Source organism: Nomascus leucogenys, chromosome 2 (assembly GCF_006542625.1).
Source record: "Nomascus leucogenys isolate Asia chromosome 2, Asia_NLE_v1, whole genome shotgun sequence".
Taxonomy (NCBI): domain Eukaryota; kingdom Metazoa; phylum Chordata; class Mammalia; order Primates; family Hylobatidae; genus Nomascus; species Nomascus leucogenys.
This window is the reverse complement of record NC_044382.1, coordinates 40,315,841-40,341,763: the sequence shown is the minus strand read 5'-3', so window position 1 is coordinate 40,341,763 and position 25,923 is coordinate 40,315,841. Positions and strand designations below refer to the sequence as shown.

The following is a 25,923-nucleotide window of genomic DNA, read 5'->3' as shown; positions in this document are numbered from 1 at the left end:
TCCAGGGTTCAAGCAATCTGCCTGACTTGGCCTCCCAAAATGTTGGGATTACAGGCGTGAGCCACCATGCCCAGCCAACATTTTTGTTTATTTTTACCTTTAGATTTTTGGTCAATCTGGAATTTACTTTTTTATTTTTATTTATTTATTTTTTTTGCCCAGGCTGGAGTGCAGTGGCGCGATATTGGCTCACTGCAACCTCTGCCTCCTAGGTTCAAGCAATTCTTCTGCCTCAGCCTCCCAAGTAGCTGGGACTACAGGCATGCACAAGATTGGGTTTCGCCATGTTGGCCAGGCTGATCTGGAACTCCTGACCTCAGGTGATCCACCCACCTCGGCCTCCCAAAGTGCTGGGATTACAAGTGTGAGCCACCGTGCCTGGCGTGGAATTATTTATTTATTTATTTAGAGGCAGAGTTTCACTCTTGTCGCCCAGGCTGGAGTGTAATGGTGTGATCTCAGCTCACTGCAATCTCTGCCTCCTGGGTTCAAGCGATTCTCCTGCCTCAGCCTCCCAAGTAGCTGGGATTACAGGCGCCCACCACCACGTAGTTTTAGTAGAGATGGGGTTTCACCATGTTGGCCAGGCTGGTCTCGAACTCCTCACCTCAGGTGATCTGCCTGCCTCGGCCTTCCAAGTGCTGGGATTATAGGCCTGAGCCACCGCGCTCGGCAGGAATTTTTTTTTTTTTTTGAGACGGAGTCTTGTTCTGTTGCCCAGGCTGGAGTGCAGTGGCACGATCTCAGCTCACTGCAACCTCTGTCTCCCAGATTCAAGCGATTCTCCTGCCTCCAGTCCCAGTAGCTGGGATTACAGGCATGCACCACCACACCCAGCTAATTTTTTTTTATTTATTAGTAGAGACGGGGTTTCGCCATGTTGACCAGGCTGGTCTTGAACCCCTGACTTCAGGTGATCCACCCACCTTGGCCTCCCAAACTGCTGGGATTACAGTCATGAGCCACGGCACTCAGCCTTTTTTTTTTTTAATGGTTTTATCTGTCACCCAGGCTGGAGTACAGTGATGCAGTCATAGCTCACTGTAGCCTCAAATTCCTGGGCTCAGTTGGTCCTCCTGCCTCAGCTTCCTGATTAGCTGGGACTACAGGTGCACAGCACCATTTTCAGCTTTTTTTTTTTTTTTTTTTTTTTTTTTTTTTTGAGACACAGTCTTACTGTGTCACCCAGGCTGGAGTACAGTGGTATGGTCTTGGCTCACTGCAACCTCCAGCTCCAGAGTTCAAGTGATTCTTCTGCCTTAGTCTCCTGCGTAGTTGGGATTACAGGCGTGTGCCACCATGCCCGGCTAATTTTTGTATTTTTAGTAGAGACAGGGTTTCGCCATGTTGGCCTGGCTGGTCTTCTTGAACTCCTGACCTCAGCTGATCTGCCTATCTCAGCCTCCCAAAGTGCTGGGATTACAGGTGCCCCCTGGCCGCCCCCCGCTTTTTCTTTTTTTTAAGAGATTGGGTCTCACAATTTTGCCCAGGCTGGTTTCAAACTCCTGGCCTTAAGTGATCCACTCAGCTCGGCCTCCCAGAGTGCTAGGATTACAGGCATGAGCCACTGCACTTGGCCTGGAATATTTTTGTAATTGGCAAGTGAGATGAGGGACCTAATTTTTTTTCTGCTGAGTGACCAATTGTGGCAACACTAAATTTTTTAGGTAAACGTTCTTTTCTTTCTGTAGGTGTAATTAAATGATGCTGTAAATGTAGTATCACTTGGTTTTGAATGTGTATCATAGTTACCTCATGTATCCAGAAGTTACCAGAGAAGTGAAAGCATATCTGCCCTATTTTTTTTTATCCCTTAATCTTTCATCTCTATTTCAAGGAAAGACGGATTCTAAAATACTCCTTTCCTTTGACAAGAGATAATGTAATAATTGTAGCAATGTCTAGGCTAGTACTATGCTTCTTCTATCTGAGAGTCTTCCAGGAGGAGTGAAAGTGTATCTGCCTTCTGTTTTTACACCTCCCCACCCAACCTTTCCTCTGTCTCAGGGTAGGGTAGGTAGACTCTAAAATACCTCTCTATTTTGTTTCTAAATAATGTAATAATTATAGTCAGGTCCAGGATAGTACTATATTTACCGTATTTCCAGTGTACAATTCTCTACCTATGGTCAAACATAGAATTTCAGCCCTAGTTGAAATGGGAGTTTGTGGTTTTTAAACTGTTTGTGTCCTTTTATTACTTAAAATTCCAAAAGTTAAAACTCTGAGTGATACCTTGATACTTATGCTCTATCTATTAATGTAAATGGAATATGTTTTTGTGATTCTGTGTATGGTTTAGAGAACTTTAAATAAAAATGACATTTTACTTTTTGACGTTAAGACTATATACTGTTTAACTGTGAGCCCCTCTAAGCACACTCATCATCTTAACTCTCCCCTTACAGCATCAGGTCTGTTTTTGAAACACTGAGCCATGGTTGAGTTTTTCAGACACTCAAGCACTTTGTATAGTTTATTTTTTTAAAAAAAGATTGTCTCTGTGTGTGTGTATATTTTAATAGTTCTATTTCTTTTTTTTTTTTTTTTTTTTTTTTTTTTTTTGAGACGGAGTCTCACTCTTTCACCCAGGCTGGAGTGCAGTGGCGCAGTGTTGGCTCATTGCAACCTCCGCCTCCCGGGTTCAAGTGATTCTCCTGCCTCAGCCTCTTGAGTAGCTGGGATTACAGGCGAGTAGCTGGGATTACAGGCGAGTAGCTGGGATTACAGGTGCCTGCCACCACGCCTGGCTAATTTTTGTAGTTTTAATAGAGACAGGGTTTCACCATGTTGGCCAGGCTGATCTCAAACTCCTGACCGCAAGTGATCTGCCTGCCTTGGCCTCCCAAAGTGCTGGGATTGCAGGCATGAGCCACCACGCCTGGCCATTAATTTCCCATTTGTTTCTGAGGGACTTGCTTCACTAACTCCCCACCTGCAAAGGGTTCATTCATTCTCTTTTTTTTAAATACACAGTTTCCTGGGTCTCTTCTCCAACTTGTTCTAGTTTATTTATTTAGTTCCCCCTCCACCAACAGACTCAAAATGGTGGGTAAGAAACATGGCATTTTCTGTTGTGATTTTCTTTGCAACAGCTGGGGTGGGTTCTATAGGCTTTGCTTCCACAAGGCCTGGGGGGCGCAACACCTGTTGTTGCTTCTCAGTTTTCCACTGCCTTTGACAGGTTGGTGGTTTTTAAGCCCTTTCCACTGTACCATCCCTACTGCCCCTGGTGCGAAAGCATCATCTTTTGCCCATCTCTAGGTGGGTAAAACCTGCCTGATTTGTAGTGACTCAGATAGTGTGACCTCTTTCAGTTTTCTAAGGGCTGAAACTCCTTTTTTTTTTTTTTCCTTTTTTCATGACTTCAGAGGTAATCAGGCTCTAGGGGACCGATTCTCTCTAACCAAACTCTGGAGACTGAATTGTAAATCCACATGCAAGGTTATTAATTTACAGTGGGAGGTATGCCTATCCAGAGATCTGCATAGAGCCCCTTCCTGCTCTGCTCTAGAGACTAAATTACTATAAGAAGGGTCCTCGATGTGCAAAGAATTGGACAAGGGAAATTGGGTGTTGCCAAAAGGCTGTTTAAAGCAAGCAGCCTTGATTTTGGTGATCCTCCACTTTTCTAGTATTTTCTGGCTTCCGTTGCTTTGTTCCTTCTTTAAACTTTTCTTTTAATGCTGTCATCTATTGAAATCCTATACAGAGAAAAGAAAGCCTGCTCATCCTTCAGGCCCATGCATCCTAGGAGCTACAAACCCTATAAAGCCTTTCTGATTCCCCAGCATGTTGTTTTTATTCTTTGTTCCCTTAGCACTTTGTGGATACCACTTTTTGGAATATTTATTGTAGTTTCTCTTGTTATAGATATGTGTAGCAAGATGTATAGCTTGTGAAGAAGTTCAGGAAATGCCACCCCAAAATATGTTGCATTGGATCTCAAACTGAAGGCACTTGAGGAGCAGCAGATGGAGGGCTGTCTCTGAACTTATTCATCTACCTAAAGACACATCCTCCGAAAGGAAGTCTAGGCTGGCGCTGTGGCTCACGCCTGTAATCCCAGCACTTTGGGAGGCTGAAGTGGGCGGATCACTTGAGGCCAGGAGTTCGAGACCAGTCTGGCCGACATGACAAAACCCCGTCTCTACTAAAAAATACAAAAATTAGCCGGGCATGGTGGCGCACGTAATCCCTGCTACTGGGGAGGCTGAGGCACAAGAATGGCTTGAACCTGGGAGGCAGAGGTTGCAGTGAGCCAAGATTGCACCACTGTACTCCAGCCTGAAAAAAAAAAATAAATAAAGAAGGAACTCTGTTGTCATGAATCCCTTCCCTGCTAACCTTATCAACCAGGGAAGATTAATTCCTATCACAGGAGATGAGACTGGAGGTTTATACCACATGCAGACAGACAGCCTTAGCTGTCACCTGTTCTTCTGAGGGCCCATTGATTTTTTTTCCCAAAAATTATTAAGTCAGGTGCAGTGGTGTGCACCTATAGGGAGGATCACTTGAGCCCAGGATGGATAGATAGGTAGATAGATAGATAGATAGATAGATAGATGATATATTTATATACACACACACACAATATCTTAAGTGAATAATGTATGTGGTTTACTCTCCCCTAAGTTGCCTATAAGAAATACAGAAATATAATTATGATTTTATATAATTATATAATTATTTCTATAATTTTATTATATAATTATTTCTATAATTTTATATTATATAATTATTTCTTTTTTATATACTTTAAGTTTTAGGGTACATGTGCACAACGTGCAGGTTTGTTACGTATGTATACATGTGCCATGTTGGTGTGCTGCACCCATTAACTCGTCATTTACATTAGGTATATCTCCGAATGCTATCCCTCCCCCTTCCCCCAATAATTATTTCTATAATTTTATATTATAATTATATAATTATATAAAAATTATTTCTATAATTTCTATAGAAATATAAAACTCAGTCTTACTGGGTTCTGGGTATTTACTTTTCCTTGTTGTGATGTCCTTTACATGTAACAAATTTGTATTATTTTTCTCTCCTTAAACTGCTGTTTATTTCAGTCACCTAACCCTCAGAAGGTAGAGGGAAAGTCTTCCATCCTCCACACTTGCTTGTCTATTCTACTAGATAGTAAATTCATGGAGGTCAGGAAACATGGATTTTTCTGTTTTTTCTCTTCTATTCCCTGACCACTCTGTCTAAAAAAAGTAGAACATTTTGAAGCCCCTATTAGGCTGATGTTCACTTCTGATTTATTACGGAATTTCCACTCCGTGGCCCCGTTATCTTTATAATCTTTAAATTTTTTCTTTTACATGTTTTTATTGATATGGACTCACTGTTAATTTTTTCATCTTGATATTGGAGTCACATTTGGGACTCCAATCCAAGGCACACTGGCCCTTAGTTTTGTGATTTGCGTCTGGGTTGTTTTCTTAGATTTGAAGCATTTGGTGTTTTCTTTCTCTGATTCTAAAGTAATACATGCCTGTTACACAAAGTGTAGAAATTATTCTGATAATTTTTTTTGCTTTTTTGAGACGGAGTCTCACTCTGTCTCCCAGTCTGGAGTGCAATGGTGCGATCTCGGCTTACTGCATCCTCCGCCTCCTGGGTTCAAGTGATTCTCCTGCCTCAGCCTCCTGAGTAGCTGGGATTACAGGCTCCCGCCACCACACCTGGATAATTTTTTGTATTTTTAGTAGAGATGGGGTTTCACCTTGTTAGCCAGGATGGTCTCGATCTCCTGACCTGGTGATCCGCCCGCTTTGGCCTCCCAAAGTGCTGGGATTACAGGCGTGAGCCATCGCGCCTGGCCTCATACGGAATTTTTAATTTTGAGTTTTGCTTTTTCATTTAATGTGGCAGTTATTTTTTTTTTCTTTTTCTTTTTTTCTTTTTTTTTTTTTTTTTTTTGAGACAGTGTCTCACTCTCTGTCGCCCAGGCTGGAGTGCAGTGGCACGATCTGTGCTCACTGCAACCTCCGCCTCCCAACTTCAAGTCATTCTCCTCCCTCAGCCTCCCAAGTAGCTGGGATTACAGGTGCCGGGCCACCATGCCCGGCTAATTTTTGTATTTTTAGTAGAGATGGTGTTTTGCCATGTTGACCAGGTTGTTCTCAAACTCCTGACCATAAGTGATCTGCCTGCCTCAGCTTCCCAGAGTGCTGGGATTACAGGTTGTGAGCCACCGCACCCAGCCTGTTATTTTCCTTTTTTACTAAAAATTATTCATTTTATGGGTGATTTTAATTTTCTTGGTGCTTTTCTCTATTTTCCACAGGTAATTCATGTATTGCTTTTATAACCCAAAAGAAAATAATAAATGGTGTGCAAGGAATTTGGACGTAATCTTATGAACGTTAATTTTTTTTGGCTGAGTAATTTAACTCTTCCCTTTTCGTTGGCTATTAAAGTTGTTTCAGATTTTAGGCTTCATCTATAATGCCATGGTGAGCATTTTTGTGAATAAAACCTTTTCAGTGTTTAGGGTTATTTATTAGGATTATGGTCCGGAATGATATGATAGACACTGAATATGTACATGTTTAAGATTCTTGATATATAGCAATTAAAAAAAAAAAGTCATGCCAGTTTTTACTCTGACCTGAGTTTGCTTATGGAATAAGCATTTATCTGGAGCCCATATTCTGCTATGCATTTAAAGTCTTTATTTCATGTAATCCTACAGACAATCCTTTGAGGTCTTTATTGTCCCTATTTATAGGCAAAGGAAGTGAGGCTCAAAGAGGCTAAAGTGACTTGCTCCAGGCCACACAGTTAAGAAACGGGAGAGGTGGGATGCAAATCCATATCTGTTATTCCACAACCCCTGAAAGCACTATATGTGCTGGAGTTTTTATTCAGGTTATTTCCGTTGTTCCCATGTACTTCACATTTAATTTATTTAGGATGTTAGAGAGTAGAAAAATTTGGGGATAATTGGTAGAAAGCTATCTCTTGAGAATCAAAGAAACTGTAAAGAGAAAATTATTTTTTATTTGAAAACAGAGGTATTCAACTCATGCATCTTCGCCCACCTTGACAAGATATCCCACAGTTGTGTAACATTATTTTTAACAGTTTACGTTTTGTTTGGAGTATAGGTAGGAAAATTGGAAAATTTAGGAGCCTTGGAAAGTTATCTTTGATTTCCTTTACCATCTCACAATCATCGCCATATCCTGTTATTTTTATCTCTAATTTCTCAAATATACTTTACATTCATACAGTATTCTTTTTTTTTCTTTCTTTTTTTGAGACAAAGTTTCGCTCTTGTCCTCCAGCCTGGAGTACAATGGGGTGATCTCCACTCACTGCAACCTCTGCCTCCCTGGTTCAAGCAATTCTCCTGCCTCAGCCTGTTGAGTAGCTGGGATTATGGGTGCCTGCCACCACGGCCGGCTAATTTTTGTATTTTTTAGTAGAGATGGGGTTTCACCCTGTTGGCCAGGCTGGTCTCAAACTCCTGACCTCAGGTGATCTGCCTGCCTCGGCCTCCCAGAGTGCTGGGATTACAGTCATGAGCCATGGTGCATGGCCTATACAGTATTCTTATTGGCTTAGGTCTTTTATCTGGGTTATTACTGCTTCGTAATTGGTCTCCCTGCTTCCAGTTTCTTCCATCCATATCTTCCAACCTGACCCCAAAGGTAATTCTTTCCTCTTTAAAAAAAAAAATTATAAATACAGTATTTTAGGCCAGGTGCAGTGGTTTACACCTGTAATCCCAGCACTTTGGGAGGCCAAGGCAGCCGCCGGATCACTTGAGGTCAAGAGTTCAAGACCAGCCTGGCCAACGTGGTGAAACCCTGTCTGTACTAAAAATACAAAAATTAGCTGGACGTGGTGGTGCTTGCCTATAATCCCAGCTACTCAAGAGGCTGAGGCACAGAATCATTTGAACCCGGGAGGCGGAGATTGCGGTGAGCCTAGATTGCGTCATTGTACTCTAGCCTGGGTGACAGAGTGATACTGTCTCAAATAAATAAATAAATTCTTTTTAAAAAAGGAAACATCTACTGATGAGGCTAAAATACTGTTCACTCTCTCATCCCAACCCTCCCACTCACAATCCCCTCCCCTCAAATAATCTGCAACTTGCTTTTTTCCATCACATAGTGTATCTCAGTGATCTTTCCACGTTAGTCTATTAGATAGATCTCATTTTTAAAAACTCCTCTATTATTTATTCCATAGTATAAGTTGTATTTTAGTTATTCACCTAAGTATAAAATGCTTTATAATTTCCATTTTGATTTCCTATTTAAACTGAGTTTTGAGAACTTCCCCCCATTGTCTTTCTTTTTTCCTTCCTTTTTCCTTTTTTTTGAGACAGGGTCTCATTGTTGTCCAGGCTGGAGTGCAGTGGCGTGATCATAGTTCACTGTAGCCCTGACTTCCTAGGCTCAAGCAGTCCTCCTATCTCAGCCTCCCAAGTAGCTGAGACTTACAGGTGCACACCACTATGCCCAGCTAATTTTTTATTTTTGTAGAGACAAGGTCTCACCTATGTTACCCAGCATGGTCTCGAACTCCTAGGCTCAAGTGATCCTCCCACCTCAGCCTCCCAAAGTGTTGGGGATTATAGGCATCAGCCACCATGCCTGGCCCCCATTATCTTTCTATAGTTTACTAGGTCTCCCCACCACCTTTAAAACTGTCAGTGCTCCTTCAAGGCCTATAGAGGCAATATAAACTCAGACAGGTCTAGGGAGGAACTAGACTTGTGAGAAACAGCTGGGTGACAGACCAAAAGGTGTAGTGGGCATTGGCAGCTGCTGGAGAGTGCACACACTGCCTAAAGATATTCAAATGCACAATATAAACAAACGAAAGAACACTCCTGGCCAAACAACATCTTTGTCAACAGGTTTCAGTTTTTCAACCATTAATATGCCAGTCAAAGCTCTTTACAGCTTACTTACTAGCCTCCTCCTCCTCCTACTCCCAGAACACTTGATCTGCTTTTGTTTTTCTCTGCCTTTGTACCTGCTGGAAAGTCTTTCCTTCTGTTTTCTGCCAGAAGGATGCAGCTTGTCCTTTAAGACCCAGTTTGTATACTACTACCTCTTCTGTGAAACTGTTCTGGTTTCCCAAGGCAGATGACTTGTCTAATCTAACATAGCCTATTCAGATCTTTATTATTACCATGATTACTTCGCACTGTAATAATTTCTGTACATCTCTGTTGGGCTCATCTAGGGTGTGAGTCCCTACTGTCAAATTGCTACCTTATTTACCTTGATATTCTTGGCCCTGTCAAGTGCTTCATTTATAAGAGGCATTCCATTTTTGTTAAGAGTGTGAATAAATGAATAATATTATTAATTATAGTAAGAATGGCCTTGAGAACAGCCAGAATCCAAACTGATGATTACATGACAAACATGAAGCCCTATGTCACTTAGATTACTACCATCTGATTTTGTCAAACTTAGGATAATATATTTTATTTTTAAAAAACTTATTTAATTGTCACTAAAATGAATGTAAATCATATGTAGACCACAAAGAGAAATGAAAGCAAGAGTTTTAACACTAACTTTTCTTAACTAATAAAATACTTTACTTGTAATCCTTGGGTCCTAACCGAAGCATGTGTTATACCATTTGCTGCTTTTACTCTGATAGTAGAAATTTAATCAGACTTTTTTTTTTAAATTTCTTAGCTGATCATGGTTTGTATTAATCAGGCTTTTAAAAAATTATCTCAGTGGGGCGTGATGGCTCACACCTGTAATCCCAGCACTTTGGGAGGCCGAGGCAGGTGGATCATGAGGTCAGGAGTTCGAGACCAGCCTGACCAACATGGTGAAACCCCATCTCTACTAAAAATACAAAAATTAGCCGGGCATGGTGGCAGGCACCTGTAGTCCCAGCTACTCAGAAGGCTGAGGCAGGAGAATCACTTGAACCCAGGAGGCAGAGGTTGCAGTGAGCCGAGATCGCACCACTGCACTCCAGCCTGGGCAACAGAGTGAGACTCCGTCTCAGAAAGAAAAAAAAAAAATCTCAAACTGTTTAACTGTTTTAGTCCTCCCCTACTAAGATTATCAACCTCCCTTGGCAATCTCTGACTCAATCCAATCACTACCCTTATTTGTGCTACTTTATATCCCTTCTTTGTGTCCTGTGTTCTATGTACTTAGATTTAAAATGGTTCTTCTTCTTCCTTTTCTTTCTTTCTTTCTTTTTTTTTTTGGGGAGACAGGGTCTCACTCTGTTCCCCAGGCTGGAGTACAGGGGCATGATCGTAGCTCACTGCAGCCTTGAACTCCTTGGCCCAAGCTGTCCTCCCATCTCAGCCTCCTGAGTAGTGGGGACTACAGATGTACCCCACCATGCCTGGTTATTTTGTTCTATTTTTTTTTGTAGAGACAGGATCTTGCTATGTTGCCAGGGCTGGTTTTGAACTCTTGAACTGCTGGGCTCAAGTGATCCTCCCACCTCAGCCTCCCACAGTGCTGGGATTACAGGTGTGGGCCAGTGCGTCCCACTTGAAATGATTCTTTACTTTGTATGCTCTAACTCTTTCATTTTTGTAGCTAGGAAGCCAAGTACAGTCCTGGGCCGGAAATAAGCTTCACTCTTGGGGGAATATGTTTACATATATCCATAGTCCATATTTACATATATCTACATTCCATATTGCTCTCAAAACACATTCATATTATCAGATTGGAGCTGTCGTTTGATCCCGGAATGTGTAGTACAGGGTTGTTTCAGATTTAACACTTTATTCCATATCCTTTGCTCAAGTAAGGTAAGAGATAATTGCCCTTAAATTAGGTAAAACGTAACTCCCAAATATTTTAGCTTTTAGGTATGCGATGATAGTATTGAATTCTTGAATATTAACTTTTTAAATATTCAAGTTCTTATGTACAAAGAATAAAAATCATTATAGCTTTAGCCCAGTGACTTATTTTAGTGTTGTTCTTGTATTTGTGTGTTGCTATAACTTAGAATGTTATGATTCCTATGTTGATTTTTAAAGTGGTTGGCAGATTAGAACTATACATCATGGCACCTAGCCATTGGTTACCATGGAGCCTCAACCTCTGGTTTTCTGAGGACACCTGGTAGAGTACTGTGTTACTCAGGGTCAGATCCAGTCTGGGCATTGAACATTCCAGACTCTGCTTTTCATGGTTTACAAGGTCTTGTCTGTCCTCCAGCCATTGTATCCTCCTGACATCAGTTCATCTTTGTGATGGTAGCACTTCTTTTCTCTGGTTCAAAATCGAAGTCATTTTTTAATTCTCCCGTACTCCTACATTCAGCCAGTCATCAAGCTTTGTGATAGGGCTCTTGGATTCTCATAAGCACAAGTCACTTCATTCCTCATGTTATTACCCCCAACTCTGGGTCATGTAAGAACACTCCCTACTACTCCCCCACCGTATACACACACAAAAAACCTTTTAATGATAGTTGCATGCACACACCCACACCTCCCATTGACAGCTGGATGAAGCCCCAATCTTTTATCCAAGTGTTCAAGATCTTCTGTATCTACTCCTAGCCTTTTTAGCCTCATTGGCTACTGCTTCCTTCCCACAGTGTGTTAAATAGGTCCTGACCATCCCAGAACTTAACTGAGGCTTTTGTTGTCCTCAGCCTCTGTCAGTTCCTCTGCACATCTGAAGTGATCTTATGCCTCTGAATACCCACCATACTTTATTTTATCCTATTTCTGTTTATCCTGTGACATACCATTGCCCAAATAGTGCTTTATAATCAACCAAAGTGCTTAGAATCTGTTCCTTTATTTAATTTTCACAACCAGTCCATGAGGTAAGAAAGATGTGTGTCATATCACAAAAGAAGAAACTAAGATTTGAGGAAGGAAAAGTAAGTTGTCTAAGTTTTGCAAGAGAGTGGAACTGAGACACTAATCCAGGCCTCCTGGAACCTGAGCTCCAAGCTTTGTACCTTATGCTGCCTTTCTTGGTGCCAGAGTCTGCACTTAAATGTAAGTTTGAATATATCTCTCTCTTTCCAGTTGCCTGTGAGTTACTTGAAGGCAGGGACTATGTCTTATTCCCCTACAACATGTATGTATGAATGAGCCTATTTATATATTAAATATAGTACAGTTCAGTGTTCTGTCCTTTTTCTTTGTAAAAATCATTCTTCTCCTCTCTGAGCCTTGCATCTCCATCTTTTTATTAAGTAGAAATGAAGCTTACTTTTCTCATTGCTAATTTCTTTGTTGGAGTATTGTAGATAATAGAACTAGAACTTTATAATGAATTTAACTTCTGGGATAACTTTTTAGCAATGCAGTTCACAAGTATTTGTTGCCTGTGAAGAGATTAAACCAATAGTTGGGCTACTGAGCTATGGTTCCATACTTTCCAAGTATAAATTTCCTGAATTTTCATATCATTATAATTTTTATGTTGGTTACTTGAGAACATGTGTACCAACAAAAAAAAAAAGCTATTGTGAATTCAGTAATATTTTTCTTCAAATTTTTTCCACTGTGGTAAAATACACATAAAATTTTATTGTTTTTAATGGATTTGAATTTTATTAATTACATCATCTACATGTATTTGAAAAATGATAGTACATACATCTGCAAGACCTGGCATTCACTCTACAGGAAATGCTTGGTGCCCCTAGTACTTGCAGATCCTCCTGGTAACTCCACAGTTGCCAGTTGGGAGTCACCTCTATGGGGTTTCTAATATTGTCCTGCATCACTTAGTGTTGCCTTAAGAAGTTTCATGTGAGATTTTTTTTTTTCTTTTTTTGAGACAGAGTTTTGCTCTTGTTGCCCAGGCTGGAGTGCAATGGCACGATCTCAGCTCACCGCGACCTCTGCCTCCTGGGTTCAAGTGAATCATCTGCCTCAGCCTCCTGAGTAGCTGGGATTATAGGTGCCCACCATCACACCCAGCTAATTTTTGTATTTTTAGTAGAGACAGAGTTTCACCATCTTGGCCAGGTGGGTTGTGAACTCCCGACCTTGTGATCCACCCTCCTCGGCCTCCCAAAGTTCTGGATTACAGGCATGAGCCACCGCGCCTGGCCGCATATGTAGCTTTTGATGCTGTGTTGACTCATCTTCAGAAGTCAGAATTTATATAGAAAGTCAAAGCTGGGGCCAGCCAAGGTAGCTCACGCCTGTAATCCCAGCACTTTGTGAGGCTGAGGCAGGAAGATTGCTTGGCTCCAGGAGTTCGAGACCAGCCTGGGCAACATAGTGAGACCGTGTCTCTACAAATAATCAAAAATTACCTGGATATGGTAGTGTGCGCCTATAGTCTCAGCTACCCAGGAGGCTGAGGGAGAATTGCTTGAGCCTAGGAAGTCAAGGCTGTAGTGAGCCATGATTGTGCCACAGCACTCAGTTTGGGCAACACAGTGAGACCCTGTCTCAAAAAAAAAAAAAAAAAGTCAAATATAAGCATAATATTTATTAGAAAAATGTAGCTTCATTTTTGAGGAGATTACATTAATGCAATCTCCTTTCAGAACTGTATAAATACAGTGTCTATTTATATCTCAAGAAGTGGAGTATCTGTTCAGGGAAGTAGAAAGCATTGTTGTGACTACAGCAAGTCTCTGCTAACAGATGTGAGATTACTGCTGACAGTTGCACTTAAGAATCCACAGGCAGCTGGGTGTGGTGGCTCACACCTATAATCCCAACACTTTGGGAGGCCAAGGTAGGAGGATCACTTGAGCCCAGGAGTTCAAGACTGGCCTGGGTAACACAGCAAGACCCTATCTCTACCGAAATAATTAATTTTAATTTAATTTTAAATTTTAAAAAATGCTGGGCACGGTGGCTCACGCCTGCAATCCCAGACTTTGTGAGGCCGAGGTGGGCAGATCCCTTGTGCAGGAGTTCAAGGCCAGCCTGGGCAATGTAGTGAAACTGCGTCTCTACAAAAAATAAGCCAGGCATGGTGGCACATGCTAGTAGTTCCAGCTACTTGGGAGACTGAGGCAGGAGGATCATTTGAGCCCAGGATGTGGAGGTTGCAGTGAGCTGAGATCACGCCATTTCACTCCAGCTTGGGCGACAGAGTGAGACCCTGTCTCAATCGATCAATCAATCAATAGAATCCACACGCAGGAATGGGAGAGCAATGTTTTTCAGCATTTTATCCTTTTGAATTTTTGCCGTATACATACATCACCTATTCAAAAAATAATTAAAAGTTCACAGTCATTTCAATAGAAGTATTAAAAATTTCTTCCTATTGGATTATGAGCTTTTTGAGACCAAGAAGTATGCCGGATTCCTTTCTGTATTCCTGAACCTAGTATAGTACCTTATATATGGTAAGCCCTCAGCTAGTATGTGTAGATATGAATTAGAAACTAAGAGTTGCAAATTTCAGTAGGGACATGACTAAAAATTACTGAATGACTGAATAGTTCGTGCCTCCTTAACTCTGTTCTTCCTTTTCAGAATGGGGCTGAAACCAGCTTCCGGCTCTGAAGATCAGTTTTTATTGACACCCATTAAAATAACTTAAACACAAGTTAGAATTATTCCTAGTCAGTTGTTCAAAACAGTGGGGTTTATGTTCATTTATAAGTATAGTGTGAGATTTTTCCAAGTGTGACTTCCAAACTGCTTTTTATCTCTTTTTGCAGATCTTTGTAGAATTTGATGGCTGTAACTGGAAGCAACACTCCTGGGTAAAAGTTCATGCTGAAGAAGTTATTGTGCTTCTGCTGGAAGGATCTCTTGTATGGGCGCCCCGTGAGGACCCAGTCCTTCTCCAGGGCACTCGAGTCTCCATTGCACAATGGCCAGCCCTGGTGAGTGGCTTTTACTGGGTGGGAACATATCTGAGCTTTACTCCTATAATATAACTATGACATGTTAGGGACAGAGTATGTGTAAGAACTACATACTTTGTCCTTAATGTACGTTTATTCTGAAGTTACTAATGCAAAAATTAGGAGCAGTCTTTTCTCCTTTGTCCTCCAAAATGTTTTATATTAGGTGATATTTAATATGAAAGAATTTTTTCGGCCAGACACAGTGGCTTACGCCTTGTAATCCCAGCACTTTGAGAGGCTGAGGCAGGAAGATCCCTTAAGCTCAGGAGTTTGAGATCATCCTGGGTAACATGCGAAAACCCCGTCTCTACAAAATATACAAAAATTAGCTAGGTCTGGTGGCACATGTCTGTGGTCCCAGCTACTTGTGGGGCTGAGGTGGGAGGATGGCTTGAGCCCAGGAGGTTGAGGCTACAGTGAGCCATGATTGTGCCACTGTATCCAGCCTGGGTGACAGAGTGAGACCCCTGTCTCAAAAACAAAAAAAAAAACAATGAAAAGAATTTTTTCACCTTTAGTCTTTTCTCAGAGCAAGGTTTTGAAACATTATTTGTAATCTTTAAAGTTTTTTTTTTTCAATTATGGAGTGAAACAAAATAGCAATATAAAATTTATTTTATTTTTTTGAGACAGGGTCTGGCTCTGTCACTCGGGCTAGAATGCAGTGATGCAATCAAAGCTCACTGCAACCTCTGACTCCCAGGCTTAAGCCATCCTCCCACCTCAGCCTCCCAAGTAGCTGGGACTACAGACGCACAGCACTGCACCCAGCCTAATTTTTGTATTTTTTTGTAGGGATGGTTGCTCATCATGTTGCCTAGGCTGGTCCTGAACTCCTGGTCTCAAGCAGTCCACCTGCTTCAGCCTCCCAAAGTGCTGGGATTATAGGCATGAGCCACTGTGCCTGGCTGTGTGTTATAAAATTTAATTGTGAGAGTATCCATTTGTTTCTGTCTTATTAACAAAGTATGGGTATAAATGGTAACTTCTAAAAAAATCCCGATTCTCATGTGGCTAACCAAATTAGATAAATAATATTCGAAACAATGTTTTTAACCTATTGAATGGTATATATCATCACTTACTAAACTGTCTTTTCATTTTTTTTTGTCTTTTGTTTTTTGTTTTTTTTTTTGAGACACAGTGTCACCCTGTCACCCAGGCTGGAATGCAGTGGCACGATCTAGGCTCACTGCAACCTCCGCTTCCCGGGTTCAAGCAATTCTCTTGCCTCAGCCTCCCAAGTAGCTGGGATTACAGGCACGTGCCACCATGCCCAGCTAATTTTTGTATTTTTAGTAGAGACAGGGTTTCACCATGTTGTCCAGGCTGGTCTTGAACTCCTAACCTCAGGTGAGCCACTACGCCCAGCCCTTTCATTTTTTTTTGTTGTTGTTGTTGTTGTTGTTGAGACAGAGTTTTGTTCTTGTTGCCCAGGCTGGAGTGCAAATGGCGCGATCTCGGCTCACCATAACCCCCGCCTCCCAGATACAAGCAATTCTCCTGCCTCAGCCTCCTGAGTACTGGGATTACAGATGCCCACCACCAGGCCCGGCTTATTTTTTGTATTTTTAGTAGAGACAGCGTTTCACCGCATTAGCCAAGATGGTCTCGATCTCCTGACCTCGTGATCCACCCGCATTGGCCTCCCAAAGTGCTGGGATTACAGGCATGAGCCACTGCGCCCGGCTTCTCATTTGTTTTTAAGGCCACTTTCCAGTTGAACTTTTAGGAGAAGCTCTTGTATAAGTGCATGTGGGGTCTCTTCATGACTTTTTTATAGACTATTTATTTATGAAATGGTAATATGAATTAACCATAGATATTTATGCTGTTAATTATTTTATAAATTTCACAAAGATTTCAAGAGTTCTGAGATGATAACAGTATAACTCTTTATTCTGGGAATTTACTATAATTTAGCTCTCTTGAAGCCTAATAAGATTAGCCCGATCCCTAGGCAGAATTAGGAGAATTTCTGATTCCTCTTGTCCTTTTTAGCCAATAAGAGTAATGAGCTGACTTTCTGCATTAGTTAGCTTCCCATGACTATTTGAGGGGTAGATGCTAGGTTGGGAATGTTTCCAAGGACTTATGCTTTAGCTTATCTGTATTTACTGGGATGGAAGATATAATAATTCTTTCTTTGAAGTTAGAGATTTGTTTGAATTGCCATTTTTTTATTCCCAAGTTCTAATCAATTTATTGTCATTGTACTTCACAGACTTTTACGCCCCTTGTAGATAAACTGGGTTTGGGTTCTGTGGTTCCAGTGGAATATCTTCTGGATCGAGAGCTTCGGTTCCTGTCAGATGCCAATGGGTTGCATCTGTTTCAGGTATTTAACACTTGCTCTAGTCTTGAGCCTATTATTTTTTTCGTTGCTAATTCCTTTGTTGATATAAATATAGGTGTTTCCCCTTTTACTGGGTAGGAACATATTAGCATTTCTTTTATTACTTCCTCCAATAAATACGCTGCGCCTTTTTTATTTTTTATTTTATTTTATTTATTTATTTATTTTTTTTTTGAGACAGAGTCTCTATCTGTCCCCCAGGCTGGAGTGCAGTGGTGCGATCTCGACTCACTGCATCCTGCGCCTCCCGCGTTCACTCCATTCTCCTGCCTCAGCCTCCTGAGTAGCTGGGACTACAGGCGCCTGCCACAACGCCCGGCTAATTTTTTGTATTTTTGGTAGAGATGGGGTTTCACCATGTTAGCCAGGATGGTCTCGATCTCCTGACCTCGTGATCCGCCCGCCTCGGCCTCCCAAAGTGCTGGGATTACAGGCGTGAGCCACTGTGCACAGCCTATTTTATTTTTTTGAGACAGAGTTTTGCTCTTGTTGCCCAGGCTGGAGTGCAATGGCATGATCTTGGCTCACTGAAATCTTTGCCTCCTGGATTCAAGCAATTCTCCTGCCTCAGCCTCCCAAGTAGCTGGGATTACAGGCATGTGCCACCACACCCAGATAATTTTTGTATTATTAGTAGAGATGGGGTTTCACCATGTTGGTCAGGCTAGTCTCGAACTCCTGACTTCAGGCAATCCACCTGCCTTGGCCTCCCAAAGTGCTGGGATTACAGGTGTGATCCACTGCGCCTGGCATTTTTAAACTTATATTTATTTATTTATTTTGAGAAAGTCACCTTGGCTGGAGTGCAGTGGCTCCATCTCACCTCACTGCAACCTCCACCTCCCGGTCTCAAGTGATTCTTGTGCCTCAGCCTCCCAACTAGCTTGGGATCAAAGGCACATGCTATCACACCTGGCTAATTTTTGTAGTCTTAGTAGAGACGGGGTTTCGCCATGTTGCCCGGGCTGGTCTCAAACTCCTGGCCTCAAGTGATCCACCCGCCCTGCCCTCCCAAAGAGCTGAGATTACAGGCGTGAGCTGCTGTACCCAACCTCCCTGTGCATTTTAAAGTTTTTCTGCTCCCTTGAAAAGTGCTTTTGGTGGCTGAGGCTTCTTTCTTCTACACAGCCCCACCCTACCTTAAAACCACCCAAGACTTAAGACCACAATACTGAGTCCCTTCAGAAGAGGTGGCTTCGGCCAGGTGCTGTGGCTCACGCCTGTAATCCCAGCACTTTAGGAGGCCGAGACGGGCGGATCATGAGGTCAGGAGATGGAGACCTTCCTGGCTAAAACAGTGAAACCCTGTCTCTACTAAAATACAAAAAAATTAGCCGGGCATGGGAGGCTGAGGCAGGAGAATGGCGTGAACCTGGGAGGTGGAGCTTGCAGTGAGCCGAGATCACGCCACTGCACTCCAGCCTGGGCGACTGAGTGAGACTCCGTCTCAAGAAAAAAAGAAAAAAAAAAAAGAAAAAAACAGAGGTGGCTTTTCTGAGGTGGCTGTTTCTGTAACTTGAGTCCGAGGAGGCCTATTCATTATTGACATCCAGGAGTTTGGACTGGTTCCAAGTAGCATGAAGTATCGTAGTTACAAAGAAAAGGGACAAGTTAATAGTTAAAACAAACCAGCGTTTGAGTTATAGTTTCAGAATTTAGGGAAATATATTTATTTCTCACTTGTAAGGGTTGCTGTCTGCAGGAAGAAAATTAGGAGACTCCTAAGAGTTTTACTCTCTTATTGAGACAGACCAGAACAGTTATTTCCTAAACTGTCTTCTGTGAGATGTTAATGATGATTTCTTTGTTGATATGTCTTCCTCGCTCGTTAGGCCTCATTCCCTCTCAGCAACCTTGCTTTATTCATATTTATAATCCTAGTGCTTTATGAGATAGCACTTAGTAAATGTTGGATAAATACTGAAATAAGCAAAAAGATTTACAGGGAATAAAATGTTTTATGGTCAGATAAGTATGAGAAACACTGGCCTAATTAAGTTTCTTTCCTGTAATAGGCTATTGTATGTAGAAAGATAACGTAATATTTCCTAATCCTAATTGATCCTTGCATTCTTAATTTTTGCAGAACATCTCATGAGACTAGAGTTCTTCTCTTTTTTGTTGTTCAAGAGACAGGGTCTTGTTCTGTCACCTAGACTGGAATGCAATGGTGCAGCCATAGCTCACTGCAGCCTCAAACTCCTGGGTTCAAGCGATCCTCCTGCCTTGGCCTCCCAAAGTACTAAGATTACAGGCATGATCACCACGCCTAGCCTGAGACTAAGGTTCTATAAATATTGTTTGGCAAATGTTGATATACAGCTCCTTAGGATATGATTTTTCTCAGCTGATCAGATGTTTGCTATTCATTTTAACATTCAGTTGTTTTCTTCTTTTATCTTTACCAGATGGGAACAGATAGCCAAAACCAGATTCTTTTGGAACATGCTGCACTGAGAGAAACAGTTAATGCTTTGATCAGTGACCAAAAGCTACAAGAGATATTCAGCCGAGGTAAGAACGGATAGTCTTCTGTCCCTGAACTCTGATTCAGGTGAATGATCACTGTTGAGTGATAGTATGGAATCCCATGCAACCTTATACATTTGTACTTATCTCCTTTTTGTGGGCAGAGTCAGATGCCACATGAAAGATAATAATTATTATTTATTAAAAAATAGTAAAAATAAAGAGTATCTCCAGTTAGCTGGATCTCTAGAATAGAGATCTCATTCTCTCTCCATCACTCACTCGTCTTATGGAGGTGTCTGTAACAGAGGTGAGACTCTGTGTTATTCTGTCTAAGGTCCGTCCATCCCCTTAAAGATGCTCTTAGAAAAAAAACAGGATCTCATTCAGACCAGTGTTTCTGGTTCATTCTGCATTTCATAATATACAGTTTTATTGTGAGTTGAGTTTTAGTTTTTTTTATTTCTTAAATATTGCCATGTACTAGACAGTGTTAAGGCATTGGGGATATAGCAATGAATTAGAAAATCTTTGCTTTTTTAACTTAAAATCTGCAAGTTTCTCAAGAACTAAAAACTTAACACCAGCAAATAACACCTTAGAGTGCAAGGTATAAAATAATGTGTTCACAGACTCATTCACGTTAAAAGCATGTTGTTTTTAAGAATGAAAAAATTATTAGCTTTCAAGTTCAGATACAAGTTTTGCCCAAGATTCTACACAAAAGGTAAACTGTTGGCTTCATTTATGTCGTACATTCACTCACCTTCCTTTCTTGATCTCATAATAATCATTATTTTCAGGGAAATAGTTTCCTTGTTTCTCTTTTGTCAAAATAAATCTAAACAGGTAAAGGTAGAAAAACTGACCTATTGGGGAAGGAAGGTGTCAGGATAAAATGATGTTAAATAATCAAGGAAAGATATGGCAGAAGAAAGAATATGAGGAAAATTGGTAGCAGAAAAGAAAATTGAGTGGACAGGAGAGGTAGGGAGATTATATATATAATGTATAGAAAAGTTACGGAAGCTTAATTTTAGCTCTGAGAGAGAATCTAAAATTGGTAATGATTTAGCTATATAGTCTCAAATGTACAAGGATATGTGGGAGAGAGAAACTGTCCTTAGAGGATAGCTTCAATTGCAGGGTAACGTTACCTGCTGATAAAGTAATATATTTGAAACTCTGCGTTCCTAGGAAGACAGGTGCTATATTTATATTTGTTCAGCCTGTTATTAGTGAAGAAGGCTGGAAACTTCATAAATTGAACTCTTCATCCATTGTTATTGAAAGTCAGATACCAGAATGTAAACGGTCATATATAAATATAACATAACATAACCCAGCACAACATAACATAACATAACATAACAGCACTTTCAACTTAGGGGCCTCCCACCTTTTTCATGTACATGTAGTTAGATACATGTCAGGTATCTAACTACATTTTCATACTACCGTAGTTTTTTATTTGGAAGTTTCCTTTCCCTTCCTATAATACTTTCAGAAGTAGAAGATTGAGGCAAGGGGGAGTTGGAGGGCTGGGAAATTCTAAGGAATTTCCAAATAAATGAAGAATTTACAAAGACCACTGGAAGAAACCATTCAGGTTTTGTTTTTAAATTGCTGAGTAGGGTAAATCTGGAATTGCTCATTTGTTCAGTTCTATAAAAGGGGACCAAAAGTGCCAAATATTTACATTATCTAATTTTCCTTTGGCTTTTAGAAACAATTATGAAATATAGCTTAGCCAAAAATATTCAATACTGACTGATCTCCCTTTCAGGTCCCTACAGTGTTCAAGGTCACAGGGTCAAAGTGTATCAGCCAGAGGGGGAAGAAGGGTGGCTCTATGGTGTTGTGAGCCATCAAGACTCCATCACTCGTCTTATGGAGGTGTCTGTAACTGAGGTGAGACTCTGTGTTATTCTGTCTAAGATCCATCCATCCCCTTAAAGAGGATGGTTTAGATAGGCGAGCACTTCATTATGTGTAAGATGACTTGGGTTTCATCCCTGGCTCTATTACTTAATAGTTGTATAACCCCTAGAAAGGCTATTGAATTTTCTTAACTTCACTGTTCTCATCTATAAACTAGAGGTAAATATGTAAACCCCCACTGACCTTACAACACTGTTTTGGGTCATGAGATAAAGTATCTGAAAGTGCTTTGAAATCTGTAAAACAATATATAAATGTATGATAGAAGTATTATTATATTCATAAAGGTTAGTAGTTGGAGTGCAGTGGTACGATCACAGCTCACTGCAACCTTTGCCTCTTGGGCTCAAGCAGTTCTCCCACCTCACCCTCTGGAGTAGCTGGCACTACAGGCATGTGCCACCTACACCTAGCTAATTTTTCTATTTTTTGTAGAGAAGGAGTCTTGCTTTGTTGCCTGGCGGGTCTCAAACTCCTGAGCTCAAGTGATCCGCCCACCTCAGCCTCCCAAAGTGTTGGGATTACAGGCATGAACCACTGCACTCAGCCAGAATATTCATATATTGTATTTATTTATATGATATATATGAGTTATATGATATATAATTTATATGATATATATGATATAATTTATATGCTCTATAATTATATAAGTCACACTTTAGTAACAAATAGGATCATATAGTACATATAGTATATAATTTACCTTTTTTACTTAATTGTATATAATGAGCATTTTTGTATGTAAATGTAAAGATCTGTCTCATCCTTTAAAATAGATGCATTCTTTTCCACTACATAGATATATCATGACTAATCTAAAATTGATAGACATTTAAATCATTGCCAATATTTTCACTAATACATATAATGTCACTGTGAACATCTTTGAACATCTTTTTACATTATTTATTGGAATAAATTTATGTGTATAATTGCTAGGTCAAAGAATATGCACAATAAATTTGACATTTTCTATCAAATTGCCCCCTACTGAGTTTTTATTCTTTAATAGTAGAATGATTCTTTTTTAAAGAGTCTCACTGTGTTGCCCAGGCTGGTCTCGAACTCCTGGTCCTCCTGCCTCAGCCTCCCAAAGTGCTGCGGTTACAGGCATGATCCACCATGCCCAGCCTGGAGTGATTTTTTTTTTTTTTTTTTTTTTTTTTTTTTGTTTGAGACAGAGTTTTGCTTTTGTTGCCCAAGCTGGAGTGCAATGGCACGATCTCGGCTCACTGCAACCTCTGTGGTTCAAGCAATTCTCCTGCCTCAGCCTCCTGAGTCACTGAGATACAGACACGCCACCACACCCGGCTAATTTTTTGTATTTTTAGTAGAAACGGGGTTTCACTATGTTGGCCAGTCTGGTCTTGAACTGCTGACCTCAGGTGATCCACCCACCTTGGCCTCCCAAAATGCTGAGATTACAGACATGAACCACCGCACCCAGCCCTAGAATGATTCTTTTAATGATTATTGGTTCTGAAGGTTTTTTGTTTCATGCTATACAGAATAGGACGGTTTTAGAGATACCGGATTCAGAATTAACATCGCTAAAAGACACACTTGGACATGAATTCAGTTCTTTCATTCATTCGCTTAACAAATATTTGAATGCTTACCATATTCTAGACCTGTTGTAGCAGTAAATGAGACAGTAGAGATCTCTGCTGTCATGGAGCTTTCATTCTAGTAGGTGAGTCGAATCAATAAAGAGATAATTACATTGATTAGGAAATTACATAATTATGTCTTTATGGACAAGGCATTAAATATCTTTTTCCCCTCCTACTGTAGAGTGGTGAAATCAAGTCGGTAGATCCCAGACTAATCCATGTGATGCTGATGGATAATTCAACGCCTCAAAGCGAGGTACAGTAATGGACTGCGTTCCTGAGCAGACTCATGAGCTTGCATTATCTTGCTGTGTGTAGATCCCTTATATATGTGTTTTCCATGGATGCCTTTTGAGTTGTTCAGCTTTAGCCACTGTACATTTTTTTGCTCTCTCCACAGTCTGTCTAATTAAGGGGGAATATCTCAAGAAAGAGACCTAGTTTGAGCAAACCCTTTTAATCATGACTATGTTCCCTAGTTCTTTTAAAGTGCAAGGCTGGTTTCTTCCTATATTCTGTCAGGACAGGTATATTTGAAAGATATAGTAGTCAGTTAAAAGTGCAATAAGCAGTAGTAATACTCGTGATCTACCAAGTAACAAGAAGTGAAGGATAAACTACGTCCACTTTTTTTTTTTTCCCCCATTCGGTGGCAGTGAGCTCCAATGGAGTCTGAAATTCTGTATTGCCAAGTAGAATCAATTCAAGCTGGTACTCAGTTCAGTGCTCAGCCCACAGTGGATTGGTTACTCCATAATTGTTATGAACCAGCCCAACTCTTGGTTTATTCAGAATTAATATAGCCCAAAAAAAGATACATTAAAGCTCTCTGGGCCAGGCTCAGTGGCTCACGCCTGTAATCCCAGCACTTTGGGAGGCCGAGGCAGGCGGATCACCTGAGGTCAGGAATTCAAGACCAGCCTGGCCAACGTGGTGAAACCCTGTCTCCACAAAAATACAAAAAAAAATTAGCCAGGCATGATGGTGGGTGCCTGTAATCCCAGCTACTCGGGAGGCTGAGGCGGGAGAATCGCTAGAACCTGGGACGTGGAGGTTGCAATGAGCTGAGATCGCACCATTGCATTCCAGCCTGGGCGATAGAGCAAGACTCCGTCTCAAAAAAATAAGTAAATAAATAAAAAACCTCTGCCTGAACCCATCGAATAATTCTGTGTGAATTTCCTTCAGTTGACCAGCTGTCCACATATTCCTCACAGTATCTTAGCACCTCTGTAATATTGCTGTCTTTGCCACTCCTGCTAAGTATATAGTCTTTCCTCATCTTTATCCAGTCATTCTTGACTTCCTAAAACAAGATCAGAATAGGAAAAGAAAAAAAATTTTTTTTTTGAGACAGGGTCTCGCTATCTTGCCCAGTCTGGTCTCAAACTCCCACCTAAGCCTCCCAAAGTGCTGGGATGACAGGCATGAGCCACTGCATCTGGCCAGGGTTAAATTTAAAAACTGTTTACTACATGTAATATTACCACAAACAGGGTAAGTCTCTTGACTGTGTTTGCATGCCGAAAACACCTGCTACTTTGATCGTGTATTGGTCCCCTTTTTTGTTCCTTTCCTTATTTCATTCCTTCATTAAGCATATATTGTATGCCAGGTACTGTTCAGCTGGCCAAATATAACTGGGGAGTACTGGTCTCAATGCTGTAGGCTGCTTACTCACATATGAGTAGCTCACTGTAAGTAGGACTTACATATAAGTTGTTTAGGGAGTGGTAGTAGGTTGCTGTGAGCCAGGCTCTGCAAGTTGGCTGGATGACTTACAGGTGGGATGTGTGTTTTTGTTTTTTTTTTTTCTGAGACGGAGTCTTGCTCTGTCGCCCATGCTGGAGTGCAGTGGGGTGATCTTGGCTCACTGCAACCTCCGCCTCCCAGGTTCAAGTGATTCTTCTGTCTCAGCCTCCTGAGTAGCTGGGACTACAGGTGCACACCACCATGCCCAGCTAATTTTTGTATTTTTAGTAGAGACAGGGTTTTACCATATTGACCAGGCTGGTGTCAAACTGCTGACCTCGCGATCCGCCCACCTTGGCCGGGTTTACAGGCGCGAACCACCACGCCTGGTGATCTTTGGTTTTTAGTAGCAGATGTTGGTTCTTCCTTTTTTGGTATTAACATGATATTACTGTTTTCTTTGCTAGCAAAGTCTGATTATTTTTTATAGTTCTGCCAAGTTTTATAGTAACCCTTTTTAGAGATCCACGATCACCTCATCTCCTTTAAGTATGGATGAATAAACAAGAAAGAACAGAGTTCACTGATTGTGATTTACAACAGTGAAAACTGGGTGGTGATAGAGATTGAAGAAAGAATTTAAAAGCTTTTAAAAATCAAAAGAGGCCGAGGCAGGTGGATCACCTGAGGTCAGAGTTTGAGAACAGCCGGGCCAACATGATGAAGCCCTGTCTCTACTAAAAAATACAAAAATTAACTGGGTGTAGTGGCGGGCACCTGTAATCCCAGCTACTTGGGAGGCTGAGGCAAGAAAATTGCTTGAACACAGTAGGCGGAGGTTGCAGAGAGCCGAGATTGCGCTATTGCACTCCAGCCTGGGTGACAAGAGCAAAACTCCGTCTCAAAAAAAAATCAAAGAAGGAAAAAATCAAGGCCGGGCGCGGTGGCTCACGCCTGTAATCCCAACACTTTGGGAGGCCGAGGCGGGTGGATCACGAGGTCAGGAGATCGAGA

General features: G+C 41.1%; 1 protein-coding gene across 4 annotated transcripts in view; it reads left to right on the top strand.

Moving 5' to 3' along the window:
* The window catches only part of KDM3B (lysine demethylase 3B), an 80,768-nt gene that overhangs the window by 5,573 nt on the left and 49,272 nt on the right, over positions 1-25,923 (top strand). For 2 of the 4 annotated variants that reach the window (XM_030828605.1, XM_030828606.1), the window contains exons 2-6: positions 14,644-14,811; positions 17,060-17,173; positions 19,600-19,705; positions 21,447-21,571; positions 23,399-23,473. In XM_030828605.1, the coding sequence (XP_030684465.1) occupies positions 14,644-14,811; positions 17,060-17,173; positions 19,600-19,705; positions 21,447-21,571; positions 23,399-23,473 (588 nt within the window). Of the gene's footprint in view, positions 1-14,642; positions 14,812-17,059; positions 17,174-19,599; positions 19,706-21,446; positions 21,572-23,003; positions 23,298-23,398; positions 23,474-25,923 lie in introns of those variants that run through there. The other 2 variants (XM_030828615.1, XM_030828608.1) reach the window with 2 other exon arrangements.